General features: G+C 42.9%; 3 protein-coding genes across 4 annotated transcripts in view; 1 reads left to right on the top strand and 2 right to left on the bottom strand.

Moving 5' to 3' along the window:
* The window catches only part of gnav1 (guanine nucleotide binding protein (G protein) alpha v1), a 61,540-nt gene extending 60,395 nt beyond the window's left edge, over positions 1 to 1,145 (top strand). The window contains 1 exon segment of the mRNA XM_065001250.1: positions 27 to 1,145. Coding sequence (XP_064857322.1) covers positions 27 to 217 — 191 coding nt within the window. The 3' untranslated portion in view covers positions 218 to 1,145.
* A 2,325-nt stretch (positions 1,146 to 3,470) lies between these two features.
* Positions 3,471 to 5,145, bottom strand: npb (neuropeptide B). Its single transcript, XM_029644431.2, has 2 exons — positions 4,701 to 5,145; positions 3,471 to 4,048 (listed from the first exon to the last, which is right to left on the bottom strand). The coding sequence occupies exons 1-2, from the start codon at positions 4,968 to 4,970 to the stop codon at positions 3,920 to 3,922; spliced, it is 399 nt and encodes a 132-aa protein (XP_029500291.1). The 5' UTR covers positions 4,971 to 5,145; the 3' UTR covers positions 3,471 to 3,919.
* Positions 5,146 to 6,887: 1,742 nt separating this feature from the next.
* On the bottom strand, positions 6,888 to 24,000 carry sgsh (N-sulfoglucosamine sulfohydrolase (sulfamidase)). 2 transcript variants are annotated; one of them, XM_065001243.1, is made up of 11 exons: positions 23,641 to 23,997; positions 23,280 to 23,440; positions 22,867 to 22,972; positions 22,420 to 22,505; positions 16,884 to 17,117; positions 16,661 to 16,742; positions 15,509 to 15,712; positions 13,492 to 13,648; positions 12,575 to 12,781; positions 7,903 to 8,004; positions 6,888 to 7,653 (listed from the first exon to the last, which is right to left on the bottom strand). In XM_065001243.1, the coding sequence occupies exons 1-11, from the start codon at positions 23,729 to 23,731 to the stop codon at positions 7,545 to 7,547; spliced, it is 1,539 nt and encodes a 512-aa protein (XP_064857315.1). In that variant the 5' UTR covers positions 23,732 to 23,997; the 3' UTR covers positions 6,888 to 7,544. The 2 variants fall into 2 exon arrangements, with proteins under 2 accessions (XP_064857315.1, XP_064857316.1); XM_065001244.1 differs by lacking the exon at positions 12,575 to 12,781 and having other exon boundaries at positions 23,641 to 24,000.
* Between the last annotated feature and the right edge of the window lie 51 nt (positions 24,001 to 24,051).

Here is a 24,051-nt window from a genome sequence, read left to right as displayed (position 1 = left end):
CCTCCTCCCTCCCTCTCCCTCCTCAGGTGCAGACTGTGACGTGGACGCTGCGGCCCGATACATTGCCGGAATGTTTGTGTCTCTCAACGCCACGCCCAGCAAACTCATCTACCACCACTTCACCACGGCAACGGACACCTCCAACGTACAGATTGTCTTCCAGGTCGTCATGGACACCATCATCAAAGAGAACCTAGAGGCCGTCTCTCTGCTATGATTGGTTCTAAGAGTTCCTATGAGTTCTAACAGTTCCGATGGTGCTGGTTGGCTTCTGGACTCTGGGGTGAAGTTTCCCTCGGTACAGAGCTAGACTCAGCTTCCCCTCACCAAATCATAACCTTAAAGGGTCAATCAGCAGTTGCTACGTCCATTTTTGGACTTAGCAACTGGCCCATTGATTCTTGAAGAATGGAACTTATAAATGGCTCATGAGCTTAATTCAAAATATAAGCTTGTTTTACTCCGTTTGGTAACAACGTAAATGTGAACAAATAGCCTCAACATGGTTCAAACTAGAATGTTGATATCATGGATTGACAGTCTTTGCATCCATAGCTCTAGCTAGGCATTTGAGAGAGGTTACAATTCTCCAGCCCAGTCCCTCAGCTGTTTACCAAAACGGGCGGGGAGGACGCTTTGTTATTGTTTCAACTGCTGAGTTTCGCTTTAACCGTTAGTGGGGATAATGGAAAACCGACTCAAGATCAGTGACTAGGGGCTCCGTCACCCTACTCCGTTTTCTGGTTCCGGAAGAAAAGCGTGTTTAAGTCGACTTCATAATGAAAGACCCTCAGTTCACTTCCTCTGGAATTGTTTACATGACTTCCTGGAACGAGGAGGAGGTCCATTGGAGAACATTTCTCTTCCCGGAACGAGGAGGAGATCTATTGGAGAACATTTCTCTTCCCGGAACGAGGAGGAGGTCCATTGGAGAACATTTCTCTTCCCGGAACGAGGAGGAGGTCCATTGGAGAACATTTCTCTTCCCGGAACGAGGAGGAGGTCTATTGGAGAACATTTCTCTTCCCGGAACGAGGAGGAGGTCCATTGGAGAACATTTCTCTTCCCGGAACGAGGAGGAGGTCCATTGGAGAACATTTCTCTTCCCGGAACGAGGAGGAGGTCCATTGGAGAACATTTCTCTTCCCGGAGGAACATTTCTCTTCCCGGAACGAGGAGGAGGTCCATTGGAGAACATTTCTCTTCCCGGAACGGAGAACATTTCACTTCCCGGAACGAGGAGGAGGTCCATTGAGAACATTTCTCTTCCCGAGTCCATTGGAGAACATTTCTCTTCCCGGATCCATTGGAGAACATTTCACTTCCCGGAGGGAGGAGGTCCATTGAGAACATTTCTCTTCCCGAGGGAGGAGTCCATTGGAACATTTCACTTCCCGGAACGAGGAGGAGGTCCATTGGAGAACATTTCTCTTCCCGGAACGAGGAGGAGGTCCATTGGAGAACATTTCTCTTCCCGGAACGAGGAGGAGGTCCATTGGAGAACATTTCACTTCCCGGAACGAGGAGGAGGTCTATTGGAGAACATTTCTCTTCCCGGAACGAGGAGGAGGTCCATTGGAGAACATTTCTCTTCCCGGAACGAGGAGGAGGTCCATTGGAGAACATTTCATCTTTGGAGAACATTTCTCTTCCCGGAACGAGGAGGAGGTCCATTGGAGAACATTTCTCTTCCCGGAACGAGGAGGAGGTCCATTGGAGAACATTTCTCTTCCCGGAACGAGGAGGAGGTCCATTGGAGAACATTTCTCTTCCCGGAACGAGGAGGAGGAGGTCCATTGGAGAACATTTCACTTCCCTCTCCTTGTTTTTGTGAACAGTCATGGACTATGGTACATATTTATTTGTGTTGTTGTTGTTATGCAACCCTAATCAGAATAGGAATAATACAACATCAACATTTTAATTCTTAACATACTTGTTATATTTCTTATTCATACCAGAGCTCATTGGAGGGACCCTGTAGATGGTAATGATAGGCTTCCTCTCAGCTTTGGTTGCTCGGTTACAGTCATCCAGCTAAATGCTCACTCAGCTTAGTGCATGTCTTAGTGTGTGTGTGGGCAGGCAGGCGGATTTACCGTTTGTCCATTAGATGCGCGGGCAGTGTGGAGGTGTGGAGTTATGGGTCACTCATCCATACTGACTGTGTGTGTGAGGTAAGGGGTTCACTCATCCATACTGTGTGTGTGTTAAGGGGTTCACTCATCCATACTGTGTGTGTGAGGTAAGGGGTTCACTCATCCATACTGTGTGTGTGTTAAGGGGTTCACTCATCCATACAGACTACGGGCATTTTCCTCCCATCCATCAATGCCTATCACTCCTTAATGGGACACAGATCACAGAAAACAACTGGCTTTATTTAACTGCAGTAAATCTCATCACTCTTGTGTCCTGCTCTCCTTTCCTTCCTCTCTCGCTCTCTCTCTCTCCCTCTCTCAAACACCTCTTCCTTTCTCTCTCTCTCTCCCTCTCTCAAACACCTATTCCTTTCTCTCTCCTCTTTTTTCTTAATTTACATGTTTTATTCTGTCATTCATTTGGGGATTTTTGTCTAAGTTGCTCAACAGACAAGTATCTGTTGGAAGACTATTGCTATCAAACTATTGTCTTAAGCATTTGAGAAATAAAATCTTTCCATTATGTATTTATAAGAATCATTCCTAATTGTGCCCGTTTATGGGGGGCTTGGGGGGTAAAAAAGTACCTTTTTAGTAGGCCTTGTAGTATTTAAATTCTGTTTTATATGCTTCTGTCATCTAATAACATTTTAATCTTGAGTTTTTGGGTTGAGATTTGGACACAGAATTGGATTATAATTCAGTCGATCTTGTGAAATAACTTGACCTTGGTGTCTTCAGATTAATTGGCTATGCCGATGAAATAATTATTTGAATGTTTCGGAGTCGTTTGTTTACTGGCCGTGTCGTCGTTTTTAGGAAGTAAACAAAGCAGATTTAAGTAATAAGGCCTGAGGGCGGTGTGGTATATATGCAATATACCACGGCTAAGGGCTGTTCTTAAGCACGACACACTGCGGAGTGCCTTGATTACAGCCCTTAGCTGTGGTATATTGGCCATATACCACAAACCCCTGAGGTGCCTTATTGCTGTTAAAAACTTTGTTACCAACGTAATTAGAACAGTACTTTTTGTCATACTCATGGTATATGGTCTGTTATACCATGGCTTTCAGCCAATCAGCATTCAGGGCTCTAACTACCCAGTTTAGAATAGGCTATGTAGTGCAACTGACTGCAGAAAAATGTGTTTCAGTGAAAACCACTGTCTGGATGAAAATACTTAAATATAAGTGATTTGTGTTGCTGAGGCTTCGAAATAGGCTAGGTCCTACTGCACAAAAGAACATCTTCATTTGTTTCCACAATGAATATGTAGCCTAGGCTACTATCAGTCAAGCATAAATACAAAATGTACACCAATCAAATTAGCAATATTTGTTCATTTTAATAAAATAAATAAAAGTACTTGGACAGGTTCTGCTCAGCAGGCAACGATTTATGAACATGTAATAATATCCTACATTAGGCAACGCAGGTAACCTACAAGGGAGGGTCTGGGTGAGGGTCGGCATAGGAATATCGGGGAGTGGGGGGGGGACAAAAGAGAGCTTTGTAGCCTAGTAACAACTTTCTCTCACACACATTGCACTTTGGGTTTTTCGTTTTGTCTTGTCTTTTTTTGTTTTGTTTTACACCGCTAGTATTAAACAAACATTATTCACATCCGTTTTTTAATATATATATAAATGATGAGAAAACATTCAATGTCATCATCAATCACCGGTCCTTTTTCTCGCACGCGGCCTGCGTTCTCGCCCGTCTACCTCGCGGAAAGTCAACTGTTGTTGTTGGCGCCGGCGGGAGATTTGTTGGTCTCACGCGGCCAGGCAGTCCAGCGAGTCGAGGGAGAGGAACACGTCAGCCTTGCACTGGAACGTACTCGTCCCGTCCCGCAGCAGCTCGCAGCTCTTCAGGTTGGGAGAGATGTCTGTCACACAGATAGCCTTGGAGAGAAACGGCGAGTTAAATGATGTTCAGTCATTCATTGTGGCACATTAAAGTAGACCTGTTTGGGGGAAATGTGCTGAAATGTAGAAAAATAGAAATGGATACAAAAGTTCAAGAAATTGTCACATTGAAATATAGACCGACTACTGAGACATTTTGTCTTGTCAAAGGTTGGTTTTAGTTCAGTTTTTGTCACATTCAGGTTACTATTTATAGGCTATTATTCAAGTAGGTCTAGCCTATAGTCTACAATGTATTTTATTGGGTATAAAGACTGCTTAGACGGTTTAATTTATCTGACAGTACGCAAGTTGCGCGTCTCTTTGGTGCTAAAGGACAGCGCCTTTTACGCAGTGGTCTGATATCTGGCGCGCTACTTCCTAGTCGATTCCAATTGATATAATCTCACGTTTAAAAGATGTTTAAACTTTTAAATGTGACTATGGCACTTTGCCCCCCAAAAATACATTGTCAAATTTTGCCATTGTAATAATGGTAATCAATTCACTTCATTAATTTGCGTGCAGGTATAATATCAGAAGAAATGTACTGTATTTTTACCACATATCGAACTAATAGGGCCTCTCTTTTGGGTACCATCTACCTTAGACTTTAATTCAACGATTTTACCTCCCAAATCACACTTACCATGTTTTTGAGCACGGGGGTCTGTCGGTTACCGTCAGTCACCAAGTTGTTCTCGGTGCCGGTGTTCTCCCCGCTGTCCATCACCGTTTCTTCTGACTCAGACCTCCGGATGTACGGGGACCTCCGGATCCCGGACAGCAGACCCGAGGCTCGGCCGACCGAGTGGTAGCTCGGTCCGGTGGACTGCTTGTACCACGCCTCGATAGGGTGGCACGAGATAAGCATGGAGATACCGACGCACACCACGGCGAATCTAACAGACCTCTCCATCTCGTGACGCCTTTTTTACGCAGCTGGATGGAATGTTGGTTCGGTTCGGTCGGTTGGTTGGTTGTCGTCGGGATGTTTTTGGTTCTTCTGTTCTTGTCTTCTTCTCTGGTGAGCTGTAGCCTAGGTTACCAATATCAACTGACGTTCTTGTTGGCGGGTTCTTCCGTTGGTTGGGTGTTCTCGAATGTTGTGACCGTTTATATAGGCGCGCGGCACGATCGTGACCTGTCAATTGGATCAGAAAGATTGAATGATTCATCTTTACGCACGCAGATGAACAATCCAATCCGGATTTATGCGTTTTCTCTTTACCCCTGTGTTTGGGGAGGTTGACATAGTGACATCACACCGATCCTCATCTGTTTCTTGAAAACTAGAAAGTAAATTACGTTTATTGGCATATGACTGGAATTTCGTCATAAATGGTCCAGCTTCAGATGCTTTAACTTTACAGAAATGGGAGAGAGAGATAGGAGAGAGACAGCCCACTGAATGGATTAGGAAATGTGTTCAAGTGCTCGTAAATGATAGGCTATCCTAAAAAGCACACGTTTTCAGTTAGCTTGTTAGTTTATCCTTCTGTAGAACCCCGTACCTCCACAACAGTGTAAATAAGATCCCCATTTTTAGATAACAGCCTATATAATGAATGAATGGTGTGGCTGCTGAACAAGTTGAGACTAAATGACTTGGTGTTGCCTTAGATTGTAAACTGTCCTGGTCAAAACATAAATATTCAACGGTTGTAAAGATGGGGAGAGGTCTGTCCGTAATAAAGAATCATCTGCTTTTATGACACCTCACTCCAAAAAGCAAGTGTAGGCTCTAGTTTAGTCTTCTCTTGATTATTGCCCAGTCGTGTGGTCAAGCTGCAGCTGGCCCAGAACGGAGCGGCACGTCTTGCTCTTCATTGTAATCAGAGGGCTCAATTTACACACAGCTCTAACACACACACTTAACCCACTAGACATGTCACCAGGGGTCTTTTGTTTTACAGTCCCCAAATCCAGAACAAATTCAAGAAAGCGTACAGTATTATATAGTCATTATTGAAGGGAACTCCCATCTCTTATTGCTTAAATGAACAGCAAACCTGGTTTCAAAAAACAGATAAAGCAACACCTCGCGGCACAACGCCTCTCCCCTATTTGATAGTTTGGGTGTATAGTATGTATTGATATGTAGGCTACATGTGCCATTAAAAAAAAATGATGTAGTTCTGTCCTTGAGCTGTTCTTGTCTATTACTGTTCTGTATTATGTCATGGTTTGTGTGGACCCCAGGAAGAGTAGCTGATGCTATCGCAACCGTTAATGGGGATCCTAATTAAATACCAAATACCACATTGTCGTCCATACATGACCAAATGGGAATATAATAATTACGCATAGGCTCCATTAACTAAAAAAAAAAAAATCTAGGTTAATTTAAAAGTGCTGATCAAAGGCCATCTCCAATATCGGAGAGCAGATCATCAATAATCTGACCAAATAACGCGAATGGAACTGAGTAGTCTGATTTAAAACGAATCGGTGAATCAAATCGTCTGTGGTTCTTGTGGTTCAGCCGGATCTGATGGTAGCCGACTTGTGTGATCCACATGCAACAGGCTGATATAATATAGCCTAGAAACAATCCTAGATTTTCCTCTTGGGCTATAAAATATGTTTTCAGTACACTGTTAGGCCCACGTAGCCTATCACACATGCGTTTTCATCATCAGAAATAATTAACACAAGCTTGGAATGAAAAGGTCTGTAAATAAAACAGAACATTTCCGTTCATCCCATCCCCAAATATAAGTTTGATACCAAAGAGAAAGAGACTTTAAACCGTGATGCTCCAACTAGTTCATATAACCAGCTTTTAAGAACGTAAATACAGATGACATTATGATGAAATAAACAACAAACAGGAGAAGCAAAAAAAATACTTTATTTGACAAAATACATCAAATCCCAACGACATCTAGATGTTGTCAAACTGACATCATACAAAACATACATTGTATGAAGTCCAGAACATTTGCACTGAAGCTATAGAACGTTTGTTTTGTTTTTCAGCCATCGATTGTCTTAATCACAACCCATAGTTCTTCCTGTTCAGGTCACGAGGTGGTTTCTGGTCAAAACTCCTGGCCCTATAGTCATAACTCATGGGTTATAACTCACATTAAAATAAAGACAGTTGTGGCTGGCACAAAATCCACAAGTACCCCTTTAATGGCCACATGTACTCTTAATGGCCACATGTACTCTTAATGGCCACATGTACTCTTAATGGCCACATGTACTCTTAATGGCCACATGTACTCTTAACCTCTACCTGGTACAGCCAGAAAAGGATGGGTCATCGTCGGAGCCGGATTCCTCTCCATCTTACTTCCTAGAGTCCTTCTTTCTAGGGAGATGTTCCTGGCCACTGTGATTCGTCTTCTGCATTGATTGCTCTGTGGAGGTTCAGGCCGGCTAACTATGAAGCACACTGTGACTACTGCTGATGTTAAAAGGGCTTTATAAAATAAATATGATTGGATCCACAATCAATCACAGTCCAGTTGTGGTCTAGTTGCGGTCAGAGTCCGTTGTAGAGCGGTCGACAGTGTGGTTCCAGTTTGTCCTCCAGCACAGCGTCTGGTCCACAGACCCACGGATCCCCAGTGTCCCACTGCCACTTCAGCAGCCTGGCAACATAACATTAGGAAATAATTAACATAACAAATAACATAAGAAATACCCCCAAGGGGAAAATGGTTTGGCTTTCTCGAAATTCCCAAGTTTGTGTTTGAAGAATTCCATATTTCTTGCTGATTCCATCCTGGTTCTGGGAATCTTCCAAACCGGATTTCTGGGAATTTTGCAACCCTCCATAATATCCATATCGATTACACAATAATCGATCCATAATATCCCCGTAGAACAGTAATACTAACCTGTCTCTGAGGCTCTCCAGGACCGGGGCGAGAGCCGGGTCCCCAGCCAGGTTCACAGCCTCCTCTGGGTCCGACCGCAAGTCAAAAAGCTCCCAGCGGTCCCTGTAGTAGTCATAGAAATAGAATGAATTTCCAGGGTTAGAGGTTCCAAGCCCATTCTATTCATTATATTTCTATGGTAATAGTAGTATCATAGATATAGAACCCTTTATTTTATATTGTATAGCCTTTATATTGTATATAGACTCCAATGCTTTATATTGTATAGTTTTTATATTGTATGGTTTCATTTCTATGGTAATGAAGATGGTACTACTGTTCTTATACCGCTACATAATAGAGAATAATTAAGGCCCAAAGGTGTGTGGTCTATTGACATATCCCTCAACCCCCCCGAGGTGCTTTATTGCTATTATAAACTGGTTACCAACATAAATAGAAAAGTAAACAAGTATTTTTGCACAACCGTGGTATATTTAAGCAATAAGGCACGAGGGGGTGTGGTATATGGCCAATATACCATGGCCAAGGGCTGTTCTTGTGCACGACGCATCGCAGAGTCCCCGGATACAGCCCGTAGCCGTGGTATATTGGCTGTACCGCAAACCCCCAAGGTGCCTTATTGCTATTATGAACTGGTTACCAATGTAATTAGAGCAGTAAAAATACATGTTTTGTCATACACGTGGTGTACGGTCTGATATACCACGGATGTCAGCTAATCAGCATTCAGGGCTGGAACCACACAGTTTATAATGTCTGATATATAGTGCATTCGTAAAAGTATTCAGACCCCTTGACTTTTTCCACATTTTGTTACATTACAGCCTTATTCTAAAATAGATTAAATAAATAAAAATCCTCAATCTACACACAATCTACCCTGTAATGACAAAGCGAAAACAGGTTTTTAGACATGTTTGTAAATTTATTACAAATAAAAAACAGATACCTTACTTACATAATTATTCAGAACCTTTGCTATGAGACTCAAAATTGAGCTCCGGTCCTTTCTGTTTCCATTGATCATCCTTGAGATGTTTCTACAACTTGAATTTACCACAGACGGACTCCAATCAATTGATTGGACATGATTTGGAAAGGCACACACCTGTCTATATAAGGTCCAACAGTTGACAGTGCATGCCAGAGCAAAAACCAAGCCATGAGGTTGAAGGATTTGTCCGTAGAGTTTCAAGACAGGATTGTGTCGGGGCACAGATCTGGGGAAGGGTACCAAAACATGTCTGCAGCATTGATGGTCCCCAAGAAGACAGTGGCATCCATCATTCTTAAATGAGTAAAGGGTCTGAATACTTATGTAAATGTATTATTTCAGTTATTTTATTCACAAACATTTCTAAAAACCTGTTTTTGCTTTATCATCATGGTGTGTAGATTGATGAGAAAAAACAACAATTTCATAAATTTTAGAATAAGGCTGTAACGTAACAAAATGTGGAAAAAGTCAAGGGGTCTGAATACTTTCAGAATGCACTGTACATACAGCCAATCAGCATCCAGGACCCAAAGTTCCCGGTTTATAGTCTAGTATAATAGTGTTCAATGTATCGGTCTAAGCTCCTGACTCCGAACCACAAACGCCACCGCAGCGACGGGGGTTCTCTGGGGTTTCTACACCCCTCACTATGTCTATCTGTCCTCTCTAAACTCAGATACATTAAGGGATCTTCTTCAAAAAGTACCTGTAGTAGTATTGTTGCAGGGTCTTGAACCAGCCTGTGGGCCGCCTGGCCAGGGTGTTATTCAGACATATAGTAGTGTATAATATAGTATATAATAGTATTATACCAGTACCTGTAGTAGTATTGTTGCAGGGTCTTGAACCAGCCTGTGGGCCGCCTGGCCAGGGTGTTATTCAGACATATAGTAGTGTATAATATAGTATATAATAGTATTATACCAGTACCTGTAGTAGTATTGTTGCAGGGTCTTGAACCAGCCTGTGGGCCGCCTGGCCAGGGTGTTATTCAGATATATAGTAGTGTAAAATATAGTATAATAGTGTATAATATAATATAGTATATAATAGTATTATACCAGTACCTGTAGTAGTATTGTTGCAGGGTCTTGAACCAGCCTGTGGGCCGCCTGGCCAGGGTGTTATTCAGATATATAGTAGTGTATAATATAGTATATAATAGTATTATACCAGTACCTGTAGTAGTATTGTTGCAGGGTCTTGAACCAGCCTGTGGGCCGCCTGGCCAGGGTGTTATTCAGATATATAGTAGTGTATAATATAGTATATAATAGTATTATACCAGTACCTGTAGTAGTATTGTTGCAGGGTCTTGAACCAGCCTGTGGGCCGCCTGGCCAGGGTGTTATTCAGATATATAGTAGTGTATAATATAGTATATAATAGTATTATACCAGTACCTGTAGTAGTATTGTTGCAGGGTCTTGAACCAGCCTGTGGGCCGCCTGGCCAGGGTGTTATTCAGATATATAGTAGTGTATAATATAGTATATAATAGTATTATACCAGTACCTGTAGTAGTATTGTTGCAGGGTCTTGAACCAGCCTGTGGGCCGCCTGGCCAGGGTGTTATTCAGATATATAGTAGTGTATAATATAGTATATAATAGTATTATACCAGTACCTGTAGTAGTATTGTTGCAGGGTCTTGAACCAGCCTGTGGGCCGCCTGGCCAGGGTGTTATTCAGATATATAGTAGTGTATAATATAGTATATAATAGTATTATACCAGTACCTGTAGTAGTATTGTTGCAGGGTCTTGAACCAGCCTGTGGGCCGCCTGGCCAGGGTGTTATTCAGATATATAGTAGTGTATAATATAGTATATAATAGTATTATACCAGTACCTGTAGTAGTATTGTTGCAGGGTCTTGAACCAGCCTGTGGGCCGCCTGGCCAGGGTGTTATTCAGATATATAGTAGTGTAAAATATAGTATAATAGTGTAAAATATAGTTTAATAGTATATAATATAATAGTGTATAATATAGTATAATAGTGTATAATATAATATAGTATATAATAGTATTATACCAGTACCTGTAGTAGTATTGTTGCAGGGTCTTGAACCAGCCTGTGGGCCGCCTGGCCAGGGTGTTATTCAGATATATAGTAGTGTAAAATATAGTATAATAGTGTAAAATATAGTTTAATAGTATATAATATAATAGTGTATAATATAGTATAATAGTGTATAATATAATATAGTATATAATAGTATTATACCAGTACCTGTAGTAGTATTGTTGCAGGGTCTTGAACCAGCCTGTGGGCCGCCTGGCCAGGGTGTTATTCAGATATATACTAGTGTAAAATATAGTATAATAGTATATAATATAATAGTGTATAATATAGTATAATAGTGTATAATATAATATAGTATATAATAGTATTATACCAGTACCTGTAGTAGTATTGTTGCAGGGTCTTGAACCAGCCTGTGGGCCGCCTGGCCAGGGTGTTATTCAGATATATAGTAGTGTAAAATATAGTATAATAGTGTAAAATATAGTTTAATAGTATATAATATAATAGTGTATAATATAGTATAATAGTGTATAATATAATATAGTATATAATAGTATTATACCAGTACCTGTAGTAGTATTGTTGCAGGGTCTTGAACCAGCCTGTGGGCCGCCTGGCCAGGGTGTTATTCAGATATATAGTAGTGTAAAATATAGTATAATAGTGTATAATATAATAGTGTAAAATATAGTTTAATAGTATATAATATAATAGTGTATAATATAGTATAATAGTGTATAATATAAGTGTATAATATAGTATACTAGTGTATAATATAGTATAATAGTGTATAATATAATATAGTATATAATAGTATTATACCAGTACCTGTAGTAGTATTGTTGCAGAGCCTTGAACCAGCCTGTGGGCCGCCTGGCCAGGGTGTTATTCAGATATATACTAGTGTAAAATATAGTATAATAGTGTATAATATAGTATACTAGTGTATAATATAATAGTGTATAATATAGTATAATAGTGTATAATATAATAGTGTATAATATAGTATATAATAATATTATACCAGTACCTGTAGTAGTATTGTTGCAGAGCCTTGAACCGGCCTGTGGGCCGCCTGGCCAGGGTGTTATTCAGACATATACTAATTTAAAATATAGTATAATAGTGTATAATATAAGTGTATAATATAGTATACTAGTGTATAATATAGTATAATAGTGTATAATATAGTATATAATAGTATTATACCAGTACCTGTAGTAGTATTGTTGCAGAGCCTTGAACCAGCCTGTGGGCCACCTGGCCAGGGTGTTATTCAGACATATACTAATGTATAATATAACTACCATGCTGTGTTGTCATGTGTTGCTGACTTTTTATGTTGTCTTAGGTCTATCTCTATGCAGTAGTGTTGTCTCTCTTGTTGTGATGTGTGTTTTGTCCTATATTTATATATATATATTTTTTAAATTACAGGCCCCCATCCCCGCAGGAAGCCTTTTGGTAGGCCGTCATTGTAAATAAGAATTTGTTCTTAACTGACTTGCCTAGTTAAATAAATACAAATTAAAAAGTGTAAAATAGTGTATAATATAGTATAATAGTGTTTAATTTAATAGTGTTTAATAGTGTATAATATAATAGTGTATAATATAGTATATAATAATATTATACCAGTACCTGTAGTAGTATTGTTGCAGAGTCTTGAACCAGCCTGTGGGCCGCCTGGCCAGGGTGTTGTTCAGAAGGTCCTGGAAGGTGGGAGAGACGTAGAAGTCCTGGTCTATGGGGAAGGGCATGCGGTAGTGTAGGTTGTGGAGCAGGCGGTACGCCCCCTGGTGGATGGAGCGGATAGGGTAGTACATGGTCACCTCATGGAGGGACTGGCTGCCGTAGACATTGTGGAAGAACAAAGAAAACATTAAAAAAAGCAATAATCCAAAGTACAGTGTAGTAATGAGTAATTACAATACTCGTTAGACTGAAATAATAATGAAACAGTCATAAGGACCCTGTAATGTAAAGTGTTACCTAATACACACAAAGAAATAAAGAAAGTCACACTATGGGCCAGTTTCCCGGACACAGATTCTAACTAGTCCTGAACTAAAAATCATTCTCAACGGATAATCTGCATGGAACATGCTGTTAAGTCCAGGACTACAGTAGGTGTAAACACAGTGTCTGGGAAACCACCCGATATATAGTCTCAGTGGTTAACTGGTTATAACACCAACATCTAACACACCGTGCCTTCCTTCCTTTGTACCTGGCGTAGACGGTGTGCCAGGCGGCGGGTGAGGGTTTTACCTGGCATAGACGGTGTGCCAGCTGGCGGGGGAGGGTTTTACCTGGCATAGACGGTGTGCCAGGCGGCGGGTGAGGGTTTTACCTGGCGTAGACGGTGTGCCAGCTGGCGGGGGAGGGTTTTACCTGGCGTAGACGGTGTGCCAGCTGGCGGGGGAGGGTTTTACCTGGCATAGACGGTGTGCCAGGCGGCGGGTGAGGGTTTTACCTGGCGTAGACGGTGTGCCAGCTGGCGGGGGAGGGTTTTACCTGGCGTAGACGGTGTGCCAGGCGGCGGATGAGGGTTTTACCTGGCATAGACGGTGTTCCAGGCAGCAGGTGAGGGTTCGGAGACGAGGGCAGGGAGGAGGGAGCGGCCTGTGAGACTGACAGGGGTGGTGGGGGTGCCCGGGAGGAAGTATGAGGGGTACGGGATGGAGAACCAGTCCAGTAAGGTGGGGGTGATGTCTGGAGGGAGGTAGAGAGGTAGAGAGAGAGATGGTTAGGTTCTATCACAATTTATCTTCCTGTGACTTCTCACATCCAATTTCCTTGCCTCCTTAAAGCACATTGGAGGAGAACATCCAAGGTTTTCCCCCTCTGAACTTCTCCACCAATGGGCTTTGAGAAAGAGGAGAGAGAGGATGTGAGGAATCGTGGAAAGGCAAATTGAGATTTAAACATAGTGGTTAAATTACTTTTAAAATCCTTCCTTCCTCCTTTCCTTGAGGTGATCTCCCAAACATATACCGTAGAAGGGTAGTTATGTCTCCCCCTAATGGTAACAGTGGTATTACACATGCATCAAGAAATACATCCACACATCCATTAATTAAATCTCCCCAGCTATTATCAGTCAATCCACCAATTCCTTCTTCCCTCTTCCCTTTTCTTCTCTCCCTCCCTTCCACCATAATTCTCTCTCTTTCCCTCCAACCATCATTCTCTCTCCCTCCCTCCAACCATCATTCTCTCTCTCTCCCTCCAACCATCATTCTCTCTCTCTCTCCCTCCCTCCAACCATCATTCTCTCTCTCTCCCTCCAACCATCATTCTCTCTCCCTCCCTCCCTCCCTCCCTCCAACCATCATTCTCTCTCCCTCCCTCCAACCATCATTCTCTCTCTCTCCCTCCCTCCCTCCAACCATCATTCTCTCTCCCTCCCTCCAACCATCATTCTCTCTCTCTCCCCCTTCCAACCATCATTCTCTCTCTTTCCCTCAACCATCATTCTCTCTCTTTCCCTCCAACCATCATTCTCTCTCCTCCCTCCCTCCCTCCACCATCATTCTCTCTCTCCCCCTCCCTCCAACCATCATTCTCTCTCTCTCCCTCCCTCCAACCATCATTCTCTCTCTCTCCCTCCCTCCAACCATCATTCTCTCTCTCTCTCCCTCCCCCTCCCCCAGTCCAACCATCATTCTCTCTCTCTCTCCTGGTCTCCCTCCCTCCAACCATCATTCTCTCTCTCTCCCTCCCTCCTCTCCAACCATCATTCTCTCTCTCTCCCTCCCTCCCTCCCTCCAACCATCATTCCCCCTGACGTAGACTGGCTGGTCCCTCCCTCCCTCTCACCCAGTAGGCTGACTGGCCTGGCCCTCCCTCCCTCTCCCTCCCCCTCCCCTCCCTCCCCCTCTCCCCCACCCAGTAGGCTGACGTCCCTGGCTGGTCCCTCCCTCCCTCCCCCCCTCCCTCCCTCTCACCCAGTAGACTGACGTAGGCCTGGCTGGTCCCTCCCTCCCTCCCTCCTGCTCCCCCTCCCTCCCTCTCACCCAGTAGGCTGACGTAGGCCTGGCTGGTCCCTCCCTCCCTCCCTCCTGCTCCCCTCCCTCCCTCTCACCCAGTAGGCTGACGTAGGCCTGGCTGGTCCCTCCCTCCCTCCCCCTCCTCCTGCTCCCCCTCCCTCCCTCTCACCCAGTAGGCTGACGTAGGCCTGGCTGGTCCCTCCCTCCCTCCCTCCTGCTCCCCTCCCTCCCTCTCACCCAGTAGGCTGACGTAGGCCTGGCTGGTCCCTCCCTCCCTCCCTCCCTCCCCTCCCTCCCTCTCACCCAGTAGGCTGACGTAGGCCTGGCTGGTCCTCCCTCCCTCCTCCCCCTCCCTCCTGCTCCCCCTCCCTCCCCCTCTCACCCAGTAGGCTGACGTAGGCCTGGCTGGTCCCTCCCTCCTGCCTCAGTAGACTGACGTAGGCCTGGCTGGTCCCTCCCTCCCTCTCACCCAGTAGACTGACGTAGGCCTGGCTGGTCCCTCCCTCCCTCCATCCTGCTCCCCCTCCCTCCCTCTCACCCAGTAGACTGACATAGGCCTGGCTGGTCCCTCCCTCCCTCTCACCCAGTAGGCTGACGTAGGCCTGGCTGGTTCCTCCCCATCTCTCCCTGTGTTCAGGTGATGACACCAACATGGGTTCTGCGGTGCCTGATCCGTACAGGTTGGTGCGTCCGTTGGGGAAAGGGATACCGTTATCAGAGCTGTAGATCACCAAGGTGTCATTCTCATAACCAGCCTCCCTCAACTCAGCCAGCACCAGACCAATACCTATGGAAGACAGTAGAGGACACGTTGTGAACAGAGTGCCCCCTGGTGGGGTTATGGTATGGGCAGGCATATGCTACGGACAATGAACACAATTGCATTTTATCGATGGCAATTTGAATGCACAGAGATACCGTGACGAGATCCTGAGGCCCATTGTGAGGCCCATTTTTTTTTAAGGTAATGTGGCCAACAGATGCATATCTGTATTCCCAGTCATGTGAAATCCATAGATTAGGGCCTAATGAATTTATATCAACCGATTGGTCTCCTTATATGAACTGTAACTCAGACAAAGTCTTTCAAATTGTTGCGTTTATATTTTAGTTCAGTATAGTTTGTGAAATGTAGAAAACAGAACTCTGAATGGGTCATGTGATGAGAGATTGCGTTGACTCCCTCCATTAGTTCATTTTGGTAGTGCGTCAATTTATCTGATTATCAGCTGTTGTCAAACACGTGAGGCGGGAAAAGACGAGTGAATTCTACTAGAAATGAGTATGCAGTTTAAGTATGTAGTACGCTAGTGTGGGTATTCGGACACGGCCATGGATGGATTCATGGTGTAGAATCAGACTAATACCTACAGTGGAGAAGTTTACTTGTCATGTATTAGATATGTAATGAATAGATTTAAAATATACGTCTGTGAGTGTTCTTGCATGTGTGTGTCGGTGTGTGTGTTTGTTCCTCTCTCTATTCATATCGGTGTGTGTGTTAGAGGTGTGATTGTTCCTCTCTCTATTCATGTTGGTGTGTGTGTGTGTGTTTGTTCCTCTCTCTATTCATATCGGTGTGTGTGTGTGTGTGTGTTCCTCTCTATTCATGTGTGTGTGTGTGTTCCTCTCTCTATTCATGTCGTGTGTGTGTGTGTTCCTCTCTATTCATGTCGGTGTGTGTGTGTTCCTCTCTCTATTCATATCGGTGTGTGTGTGTTCTTCCTCCTCTTACCCTGGTCCAGTCTGCTAACTGTAGTGTACTGGGCAGCCAAATCAGCTCTCGCTACAGGGGTGTCTGGGACGAAGTGGGGCACCTGGGTAAGTGTTAAATTACATATTATATTCAATGAAATAATTAATGACCGTACTCTCAAATAGCAGGTGGAAAGTGATATACTGTCTTAGAATAGATTAGCATAGAACAGAGTACAACAGAACTAGCACCAGATCCTTACCTTGACTTGGTCTGGGGTGTAGTATTCTGGCTTCCAATCTGGAATCCTCCCCATTCCACTCTGGCCGTTCCCAAACTTCTCACAGAATGCTCCGTACTGCGGCTGGGAATGGCCACAGCGGTGGGTGTCATGGAACGCCACATACAAGAAGAACGGTCTCTCTTCCTCTTCCTTTCTCTGGGTCTGGAAGAACTTCCTGACCAGTAGTTTGATCCGGGTGATATTCCGACCCACCTAGTAGTAGTAGTAGTAGTAGTAGTAGTAGTAGTAGCAGTAGTAGTAGTAGTAGTAGTAGTAGTAGTAGTAGTAGTAGTAGTAGCAGCAGTAGTAACAGTAGTAGTAGTAGTAGTAGTAGTAGTAGTAGCAGTATAGGAGTAGTAGTAGCAGCAGCAGTAGTAGTAGCAGCAGTAGCAGTAACAGAGCAGTAGTAGTAGTAACAGTAGCAGTAGCAGTATAGGAGTAGTAGTAGTAGTAACAGTAGTAGTAGCAGTATAGTAGTAACAGTAGCAGTAGTAGTAACAGTAGTAGTAGTAGTAGTAGTAGCAGTATAGGAGGAGTAGGAGTAGTAGTAGAAGTAGCAGCAGTAGTAGCAGTATAGGAGGAGTAGTAGTAGTAGTAGTCAGTAACAGCAGTAGTAACAGTAGCAGTAGTAGGAGTAGTAACAGCAGTAGTAGTAGTAACAGCAGTAGTAGTAGCAGTATAGGAGGGGTAGTAGTAGTAGTAGTAACAGCAGTAGTAGCAGTAGCAGTAGCAGTAGTAGTAGTAGTAGTAACAGTAGTAGTAGCAGTATAGTAGGAGTAGTAGTAGTAGTAGTCAGTAACAGTAGGTAGTAGCAGTATAGGAGTAGTAGTAGTAACAGTAGCAGTAACAGCAGTAGTAGCAGTATAGGAGGTAGTAGTAGTAGTAGTAACAACAGCAGTAGTAGCAGTATAGGAGGAGTAGTAGTAGTAGTCGTAACAGCAGTAGTAGCAGTATAGGAGGAGTAGTAACAGTAGCAGTAGTAGCAGTAGTAGCAGTAGTCGTGGTAGTAACAGCAGTAGTAGCAGTATAGGAGGAGTAGTAGTAGTAGTCGTAACAGCAGTAGTAACAGTATAGGAGGAGTAGTAACAGTAGCAGTAGTAGCAGTAGTAGCAGTAGTAGTAGTAACAGTAGTAGTAGCAGTAGTAACAGTATAGGAGGAGTAGTAACAGTAGCAGTAGTAGCAGTAGTAACAGTAGCAGTAGTAACAGTAGCAGTAGTAACAGTAGCAGTAGTAACAGTATAGGAGGAGTAGTAACAGTAGCAGTAGTAGCAGTAGTAACAGTAGCAGTAGTAGCAGTAGCAGTAGTAGTAGTAGCAGTAGTAACAGTAGCAGTAGTAGCAGTAGTAACAGTAGCAGTAGTAGTAGTAACAGTAGCAGTAGTAGTGGTAGTAGTAGTAGTAGTAGTAGTAGCAGTAGTAACAGTAGCAGTAGTAGCAGTAGTAACAGTAGCAGTAGTAACAGTAGCAGTAGTAGCAGTAGTAGCAGTAGTCGTGGTAGTAACAGCAGTAGTAGCAGTATAGGAGGAGTAGTAACAGTAGCAGTAGTAGCAGTAGTAACAGTAGTCAGTATGGGAGTAGTAGTAGTAGTAGTAGTGGTAGTAACAGTAGTAACGTATAGGAGGAGTAGTAACAGTAGCAGTAGTAGCAGTAGTCGTGGTAGTAACAGCAGTAGTAACAGTATAGGAGGAGTAGTAACAGTAGCAGTAGTAGCAGTAGTAGCAGTAGTCGTGGTAGTAACAGCAGTAGTAACAGTATAGGAGGAGTAGTAACAGTAGCAGTAGTAGCAGTAGTAGCAGTAGTAACAGTAGTAGCAGTAGTAACAGTAGCAGTAGTAACAGTAGTAGTAGCAGTAGTAGTAGCAGTAGTAGTAGCAGCAGTAGTAGTAGCAGTAGTAACAGTAGTAGTAGCAGTAGCAGTAGTAACAGTAGCAGTAGTAGTAACAGTAGCAGTAGTAGTAGTAGTAGCAGTAGTAGTAGCAGTAGTAGCAGTAGTAACAGTAGCAGTAGTAGTGGTAGCAGTAGCAGTAGTAGCAGTAGTGAGGTAGTAGTAGTAGTGGTAGTAACAGTAGTAGTAGTAGCAGTAGTAGGAGTAGTAGTGGTAGTAGTCAGTAGTCAGTGGCAGTAGTAGCAGTAGTAGCAGTAGTAGGTAGTAGTAGTAGTAGTAGTAGCAGTAGTAGTAGCAGTAGTAGGTGGTAGTAGTAGTAGTGGTAGTAACAGCAGTAGTAACAGTAGTAGTGGGAGTAGTCGGTAGTAGTAGTACAGTAGTAACAGTAGTAGTAGTAGCAGTAGTAGCAGTAGTAACAGTAGCAGTAGTAGTAGTAGTCGTGGTAGTAACAGTAGTAGTAGCAGTAGTAGCAGTAGTAGTAGTAGTAACAGTAGTAGCAGTAGTAACAGTAGTAGCAGTAGTAACAGTAGTAGCAGTAGTAACAGTAGTAGTAGTAGCAGTAGTAGCAGTAGTAGCAGTAGTAACAGTAGTAGCAGTAGTAGCAGTAGTAACAGTAGCAGTAGTAGCAGTAGTAACAGTAGCAGTAGTAACAGTAGTAACAGTAGCAGTAGTAGCAGTAGTAACAGTAGTAACAGTAGTAGCAGTAGTAGCAGTAGTAGCAGTAGTAGTCGTGGTAGTAACAGTAGTAACAGTAGCAGTAGTAGCAGTAGTAACAGTAGCAGTAGTAACAGTAGCAGTAGTAACAGTAGCAGTAGTAACAGTAGTAGTAGCAGTAGTAACAGTAGTAGCAGTAGTAACAGTAGCAGTAGTAACAGTAGCAGTAGTAACAGTAGCAGTAGTAACAGTAGGAGTAGTAGTAACAGTAGCAGTAGTAGCAGTAGTAACAGTAGCAGTAGTAACAGTAGCAGTAGTAACAGTAGCAGTAGTAACAGTAGCAGTAGTAACAGTAGCAGTAGTAACAGTAGCAGTAGTAACAGTAGTCGTGGTAGTAACAGTAGTAGTAGTAACAGTAGTAGCAGTAGTAACAGTAGTCGTGGTAGTAACAGTAGTAACGTGGTAGTAGCAGTAGTAGCAGTAGTAGCAGTAGTAACAGTAGCAGTAGTAACAGTAGTCGTAGTAGTAACAGTAGTCGTGGTAGTAACAGTAGTCGTGGTAGTAACAGTAGTAGTAACAGGTAGTAACAGTAGTAGTGGTAGTAGCAGTAGTAACAGTAGCAGTAGTAACAGTAGTCGTGGTAGTAACAGTAGTAGCAGTAGCAGTAGTAGCAGTAGTAGCGGTAGTAACAGTAGTCGTGGTAGTAACAGTAGTAGCACAGTAGTAACAGTAGTCGTGGTAGTAACAGTAGTCGCAGTAGTAACAGTAGTAGCAGTAGTAACAGTAGTCGTGGTAGTAACAGTAGTCGTGGTAGTAGCAGTAGTAACAGTAGTAACAGTAGTAGCAGTAGTAACAGTAGTAGCAGTAGTAGCAGTAACAGTAGTCAGTAGTAACAGTAGTAACAGTAGTAGCAGTAGTAACAGTAGTAACAGTAGTCGTGGTAGTAACAGTAGTAGCAGTAGTAACAGTAGTAACAGTAGTAACAGTAGTAGCAGTAGTAACAGTAGTAACAGTAGTAGCAGTAGTAACAGTAGTAACAGTAGTAGCAGTAGTAACAGTAGTAGCAGTAGTAACAGTAGTCGTGGTAGTAACAGTAGTAGCAGTAGTAACAGTAGTCGTGGTAGTAACAGTAGTAGCAGTAGTAACAGCAGTAGTAACAGTAGTAACAGTAGTAACAGTAGTAGCAGTAGTAACAGTAGTAACAGTAGTAGCAGTAGTAACAGTAGTAACAGTAGTAGCAGTAGTAGTAGTAGTCGTGGTAGTAACAGTAGTAGCAGTAGTAACAGTAGTAGCAGTAGTAACAGTAGTAACAGTAGTAACAGTAGTAGCAGTAGTAAGTAGTCGTGGTAGTAACAGTAGCAGTAGGTAACAGTAGTAACAGTAGTAGTAACAGTAGTAGCAGTAACAGTAGTAGCAGTAGTAGTAGCAGTAGTAACAGTAGTAGTAGTAGCACAGTAGTAGCAGTAGCAGTAGTAGCAGTAGTAACAGTAGTAGCAGTAGTAACAGTAGTAGTAGTAGCAGTAGTAACAGTAGTAACAGTAGTAGCAGTAGTAGCAGTAGTAACAGTAGTAGCAGTAGTAACAGTAGTAGCAGTAGTAGCAGTAGTAACAGTAGTAGCAGTAGTAACAGTAGTAACAGTAGCAGTAGTAGCAGTAGTAACAGTGGTAGTAACAGTAGTAACAGTAGTAGCAGTAGTAACAGTAGTAGCAGTAGTAGTAACAGTAGTAGCAGTAGTAACAGTAGTAACAGTAGTAACAGTAGTAGCAGTAGTAACAGTAGTAACAGTAGTAACAGTAGTAACAGTAGTAACAGTAGTAACAGTAGTAACAGTAGCAGTAGTAACAGTAGTAACAGTAGTAACAGTAGTAACAGTAGTAGTAACAGTAGTAACAGTAGTAGCAGTAGTAACAGTAGTAACAGTAGTAACAGTAGTAACAGTAGTAACAGTAGTAACAGTAGTAACAGTAGTAGTAACAGTAGTAACAGTAGTAACAGTAGCAGTAGTAGTAACAGTAGTAACGTAGTAACAGTAGTAGTAACAGTAGTAACAGTAGTAACAGTAGTAACAGTAGTAACAGTAGTAACAGTAGTAGTAGTAGTAGTAACAGTAGTAACAGTAGTAACAGTAGTAACAGTAGTAACAGTAGTAACAGTAGTAACAGTAGTAACAGTAGTAGCAGTAGTAACAGTAGTAGTAGTAGTCGTGGTAGTAACAGTAGTAGCAGTGGTAGTAACAGTAGTCGTGGTAGTAACAGTAGTAGCAGTAGTAACAGTAGTCGTGGTAGTAACAGTAGTAGCAGTAGTAACAGTAGTCGTGGTAGTAACAGTAGTAACAGTAGTAACAGTAGTAACAGTAGTAGTAGTAGTAACAGTAGTCGTGGTAGTAACAGTAGTAACAGTAGTCGTGGTAGTAACAGTAGTAACAGTAGTAACAGTAGTAACAGTAGTAGTAGTAACAGTAGTAGTAGTAACAGTAGTCGTGGTAGTAACAGTAGTAGTAGTAACAGTAGTCGTGGTAGTAACAGTAGTAACAGTAGTAACAGTAGTCGTGGTAGTAACAGTAGTCGTGGTAGTAACAGTAGTCGTGGTAGTAACAGTAGTCGTGGTAGTAACAGTAGTAACAGTAGTAGTAACAGTAGTCGTGGTAGTAACAGTAGTAACAGTAGTAGTAGCAGTAGCAGTAACAGTAGTGGTAGTAACAGTAACAGTAGTAACAGTAGTCGTGGTAGTAACAGTAGTCGTGGTAGTAACAGTAGTAGTAACAGTAGTAGTAACAGTAGTCGTGGTAGTAACAGTAGTCGTGGTAGTAACAGTAGTCGTGGTAGTAACAGTAACAGCAGTACAATTTATTGGTTGAGCTGATTAACTGTTTAATTATACACCAATTTACAATCATAGATTGTCATAAAATAAGATCCTAAAATAGCATAATAACGCTAAACAAACAATATATAAAATAATGCTTTAATAATTCTACCTGAAGTACAGAGTTGTTTTCCTCTGTGTAGGCGAAGTCAAAGGGATAGACAGGGCCAGGGCCTACGTGTTTCTTCCCAATGATCCCTGTATGGAGGAGGAACAGGGAAACTGGCACTCTGGTACACTCCATCAAAACACACATGTCCCCGCGCACGTGTCATGAATGTGTGTGCGTTATCTATGTGTGTGTGTGTGTGTGTGTAAGGTCTTGACAATGCTAAGGGTGGGTGTGTGTTATCTACCTGTGTGTGTGTGTGTGTGTAAGGTCTTGACAATGCTAAGGGTGGGTGTGTTATCTACCTGTGTGTGTGTGTGTGTGTAAGGTCTTGACAATGCTAAGGGTGGGTGTGTGTTATCTACCTGTGTGTGTGTGTGTGTAAGGTCTTGACAATGCTACGGGTGGGTGTGTGATGATGAATGTGTAGGGTGAATGTGTGTTAACTACCTGTGCGTATGTTAGCTTGGCCCAGCAGTAGAGGTAGGCTTTGTACTCCGTCAAACGAGTTGAAGTGATGGACTCCCTGGTGCAGGCCGTACATACCATTCTGATGCTGTGGACAGAGGAACACAGGAAAACAAAATGGATGAATATTAGACCTGCCTTGGAAGGCAACCTATTCCCTATGTGGCTCTGGTCAAAGGGAGTGCACTGTATAGGGTATAGTGTTCCATCTGGGATGTCCCCACTTTATGTTGCTGTATGCATCATGAAGACAAATTAGGAGTGTGTTCCAAAGGGCACCCTGTTATTTAGTACACTACTTTTGACCAGGACCCATAGGGAGGAGGTGAACACACACACTTTTTCCTCTCTCTTGCTCTTACTTTCTCTCTACACACACACACACACACACACACCTGTGGCAGGCCTGTCAGTATGGTGGATCGGCTGGGAGAACAGCTACTAACGGAGGTGAAGGCATTCTGGAACACCAGGCTGCGTCGACCCAGAGCGGCTAGGTGAGGCGTACGGACCACGGTGTTGTTATAGACCGACGTCTCGAAGCCTGCGTCGTCCGCTGAGAGAGCGAGGGGGGGAAGGGAGTGGGGAGAGTGAAGGGGGGAGAGATGAAGTGTGTTGACCGAGTAGCTAAGTAGAAGAACTGATGTCAAAAACTCACAAATACATCTGATCGAATTCATTGATCAGTGACACGCAGTGTCGATCTTTGATTAATTCAACTGCAGTTAATATAACCCAAAGCAAAAAGTGACTTACCGATAATAAGAAGAACATTCCTCTTCTTGCTCTCTACAACACAGCATATTACCGCCAGCAACAAAACGATCACATCATGACCAACGGCCATATCCGTCTCAGAAAGTTCCAAATCATAAACACAATCTTTTCAGTTGCAGTAAATTGCAGACTCCACTTTTTAAGAGAATATAGCATCAGCTCTATAAAGCTTATCTCAAACACTCCAGTCAAAGTGTTTGTTTGACATTATTGACATATTCTACATTGAAGTAAGCCTATCCTCTATTTACTGATTACTTTCGCAATAATCAATGTTTTGTTTTCTCTTGGTCAAAGAAAATGCAGTGTGAAAATCAATTTGATCTACTCCCGGAAACAGCGCGAACACAGCGCTTCAAACCCCGCCCACTTTGGTCACATGATCGTGGT

This window comes from Oncorhynchus nerka, linkage group LG15, assembly GCF_034236695.1.
Source record: "Oncorhynchus nerka isolate Pitt River linkage group LG15, Oner_Uvic_2.0, whole genome shotgun sequence".
Lineage (NCBI taxonomy): Eukaryota > Metazoa > Chordata > Actinopteri > Salmoniformes > Salmonidae > Oncorhynchus > Oncorhynchus nerka.
Note: the sequence above shows the minus strand (reverse complement) of the source record. Positions and strands in the feature narration are given on the sequence as shown.

Bases quoted from the DNA above. Each gene is read 5' to 3' on its own strand.
- npb (XM_029644431.2), bottom strand. From the start codon at position 4,970: ATGGAGAGGTCTGTTAGATTCGCCGTGGTGTGCGTCGGTATCTCCATG. The intron at 4,049-4,700 runs GTAAGTGTGATT...TTTCTCTCCAAG, and splicing joins CCCCCGTGCTCAAAAACATG to GCTATCTGTGTGACAGACAT.
- sgsh (XM_065001243.1), bottom strand. From the start codon at position 23,731: ATGGCCGTTGGTCATGATGTGATCGTTTTGTTGCTGGCGGTAATATGC. The intron at 16,743-16,883 runs GTAAGGATCTGG...ACACTTACCCAG, and splicing joins ACACCCCAGACCAAGTCAAG to GTGCCCCACTTCGTCCCAGA. The intron at 8,005-12,574 runs GTACTGGTATAA...TGACTACTACAG, and splicing joins CTGCAACAATACTACTACAG to GGACCGCTGGGAGCTTTTTG.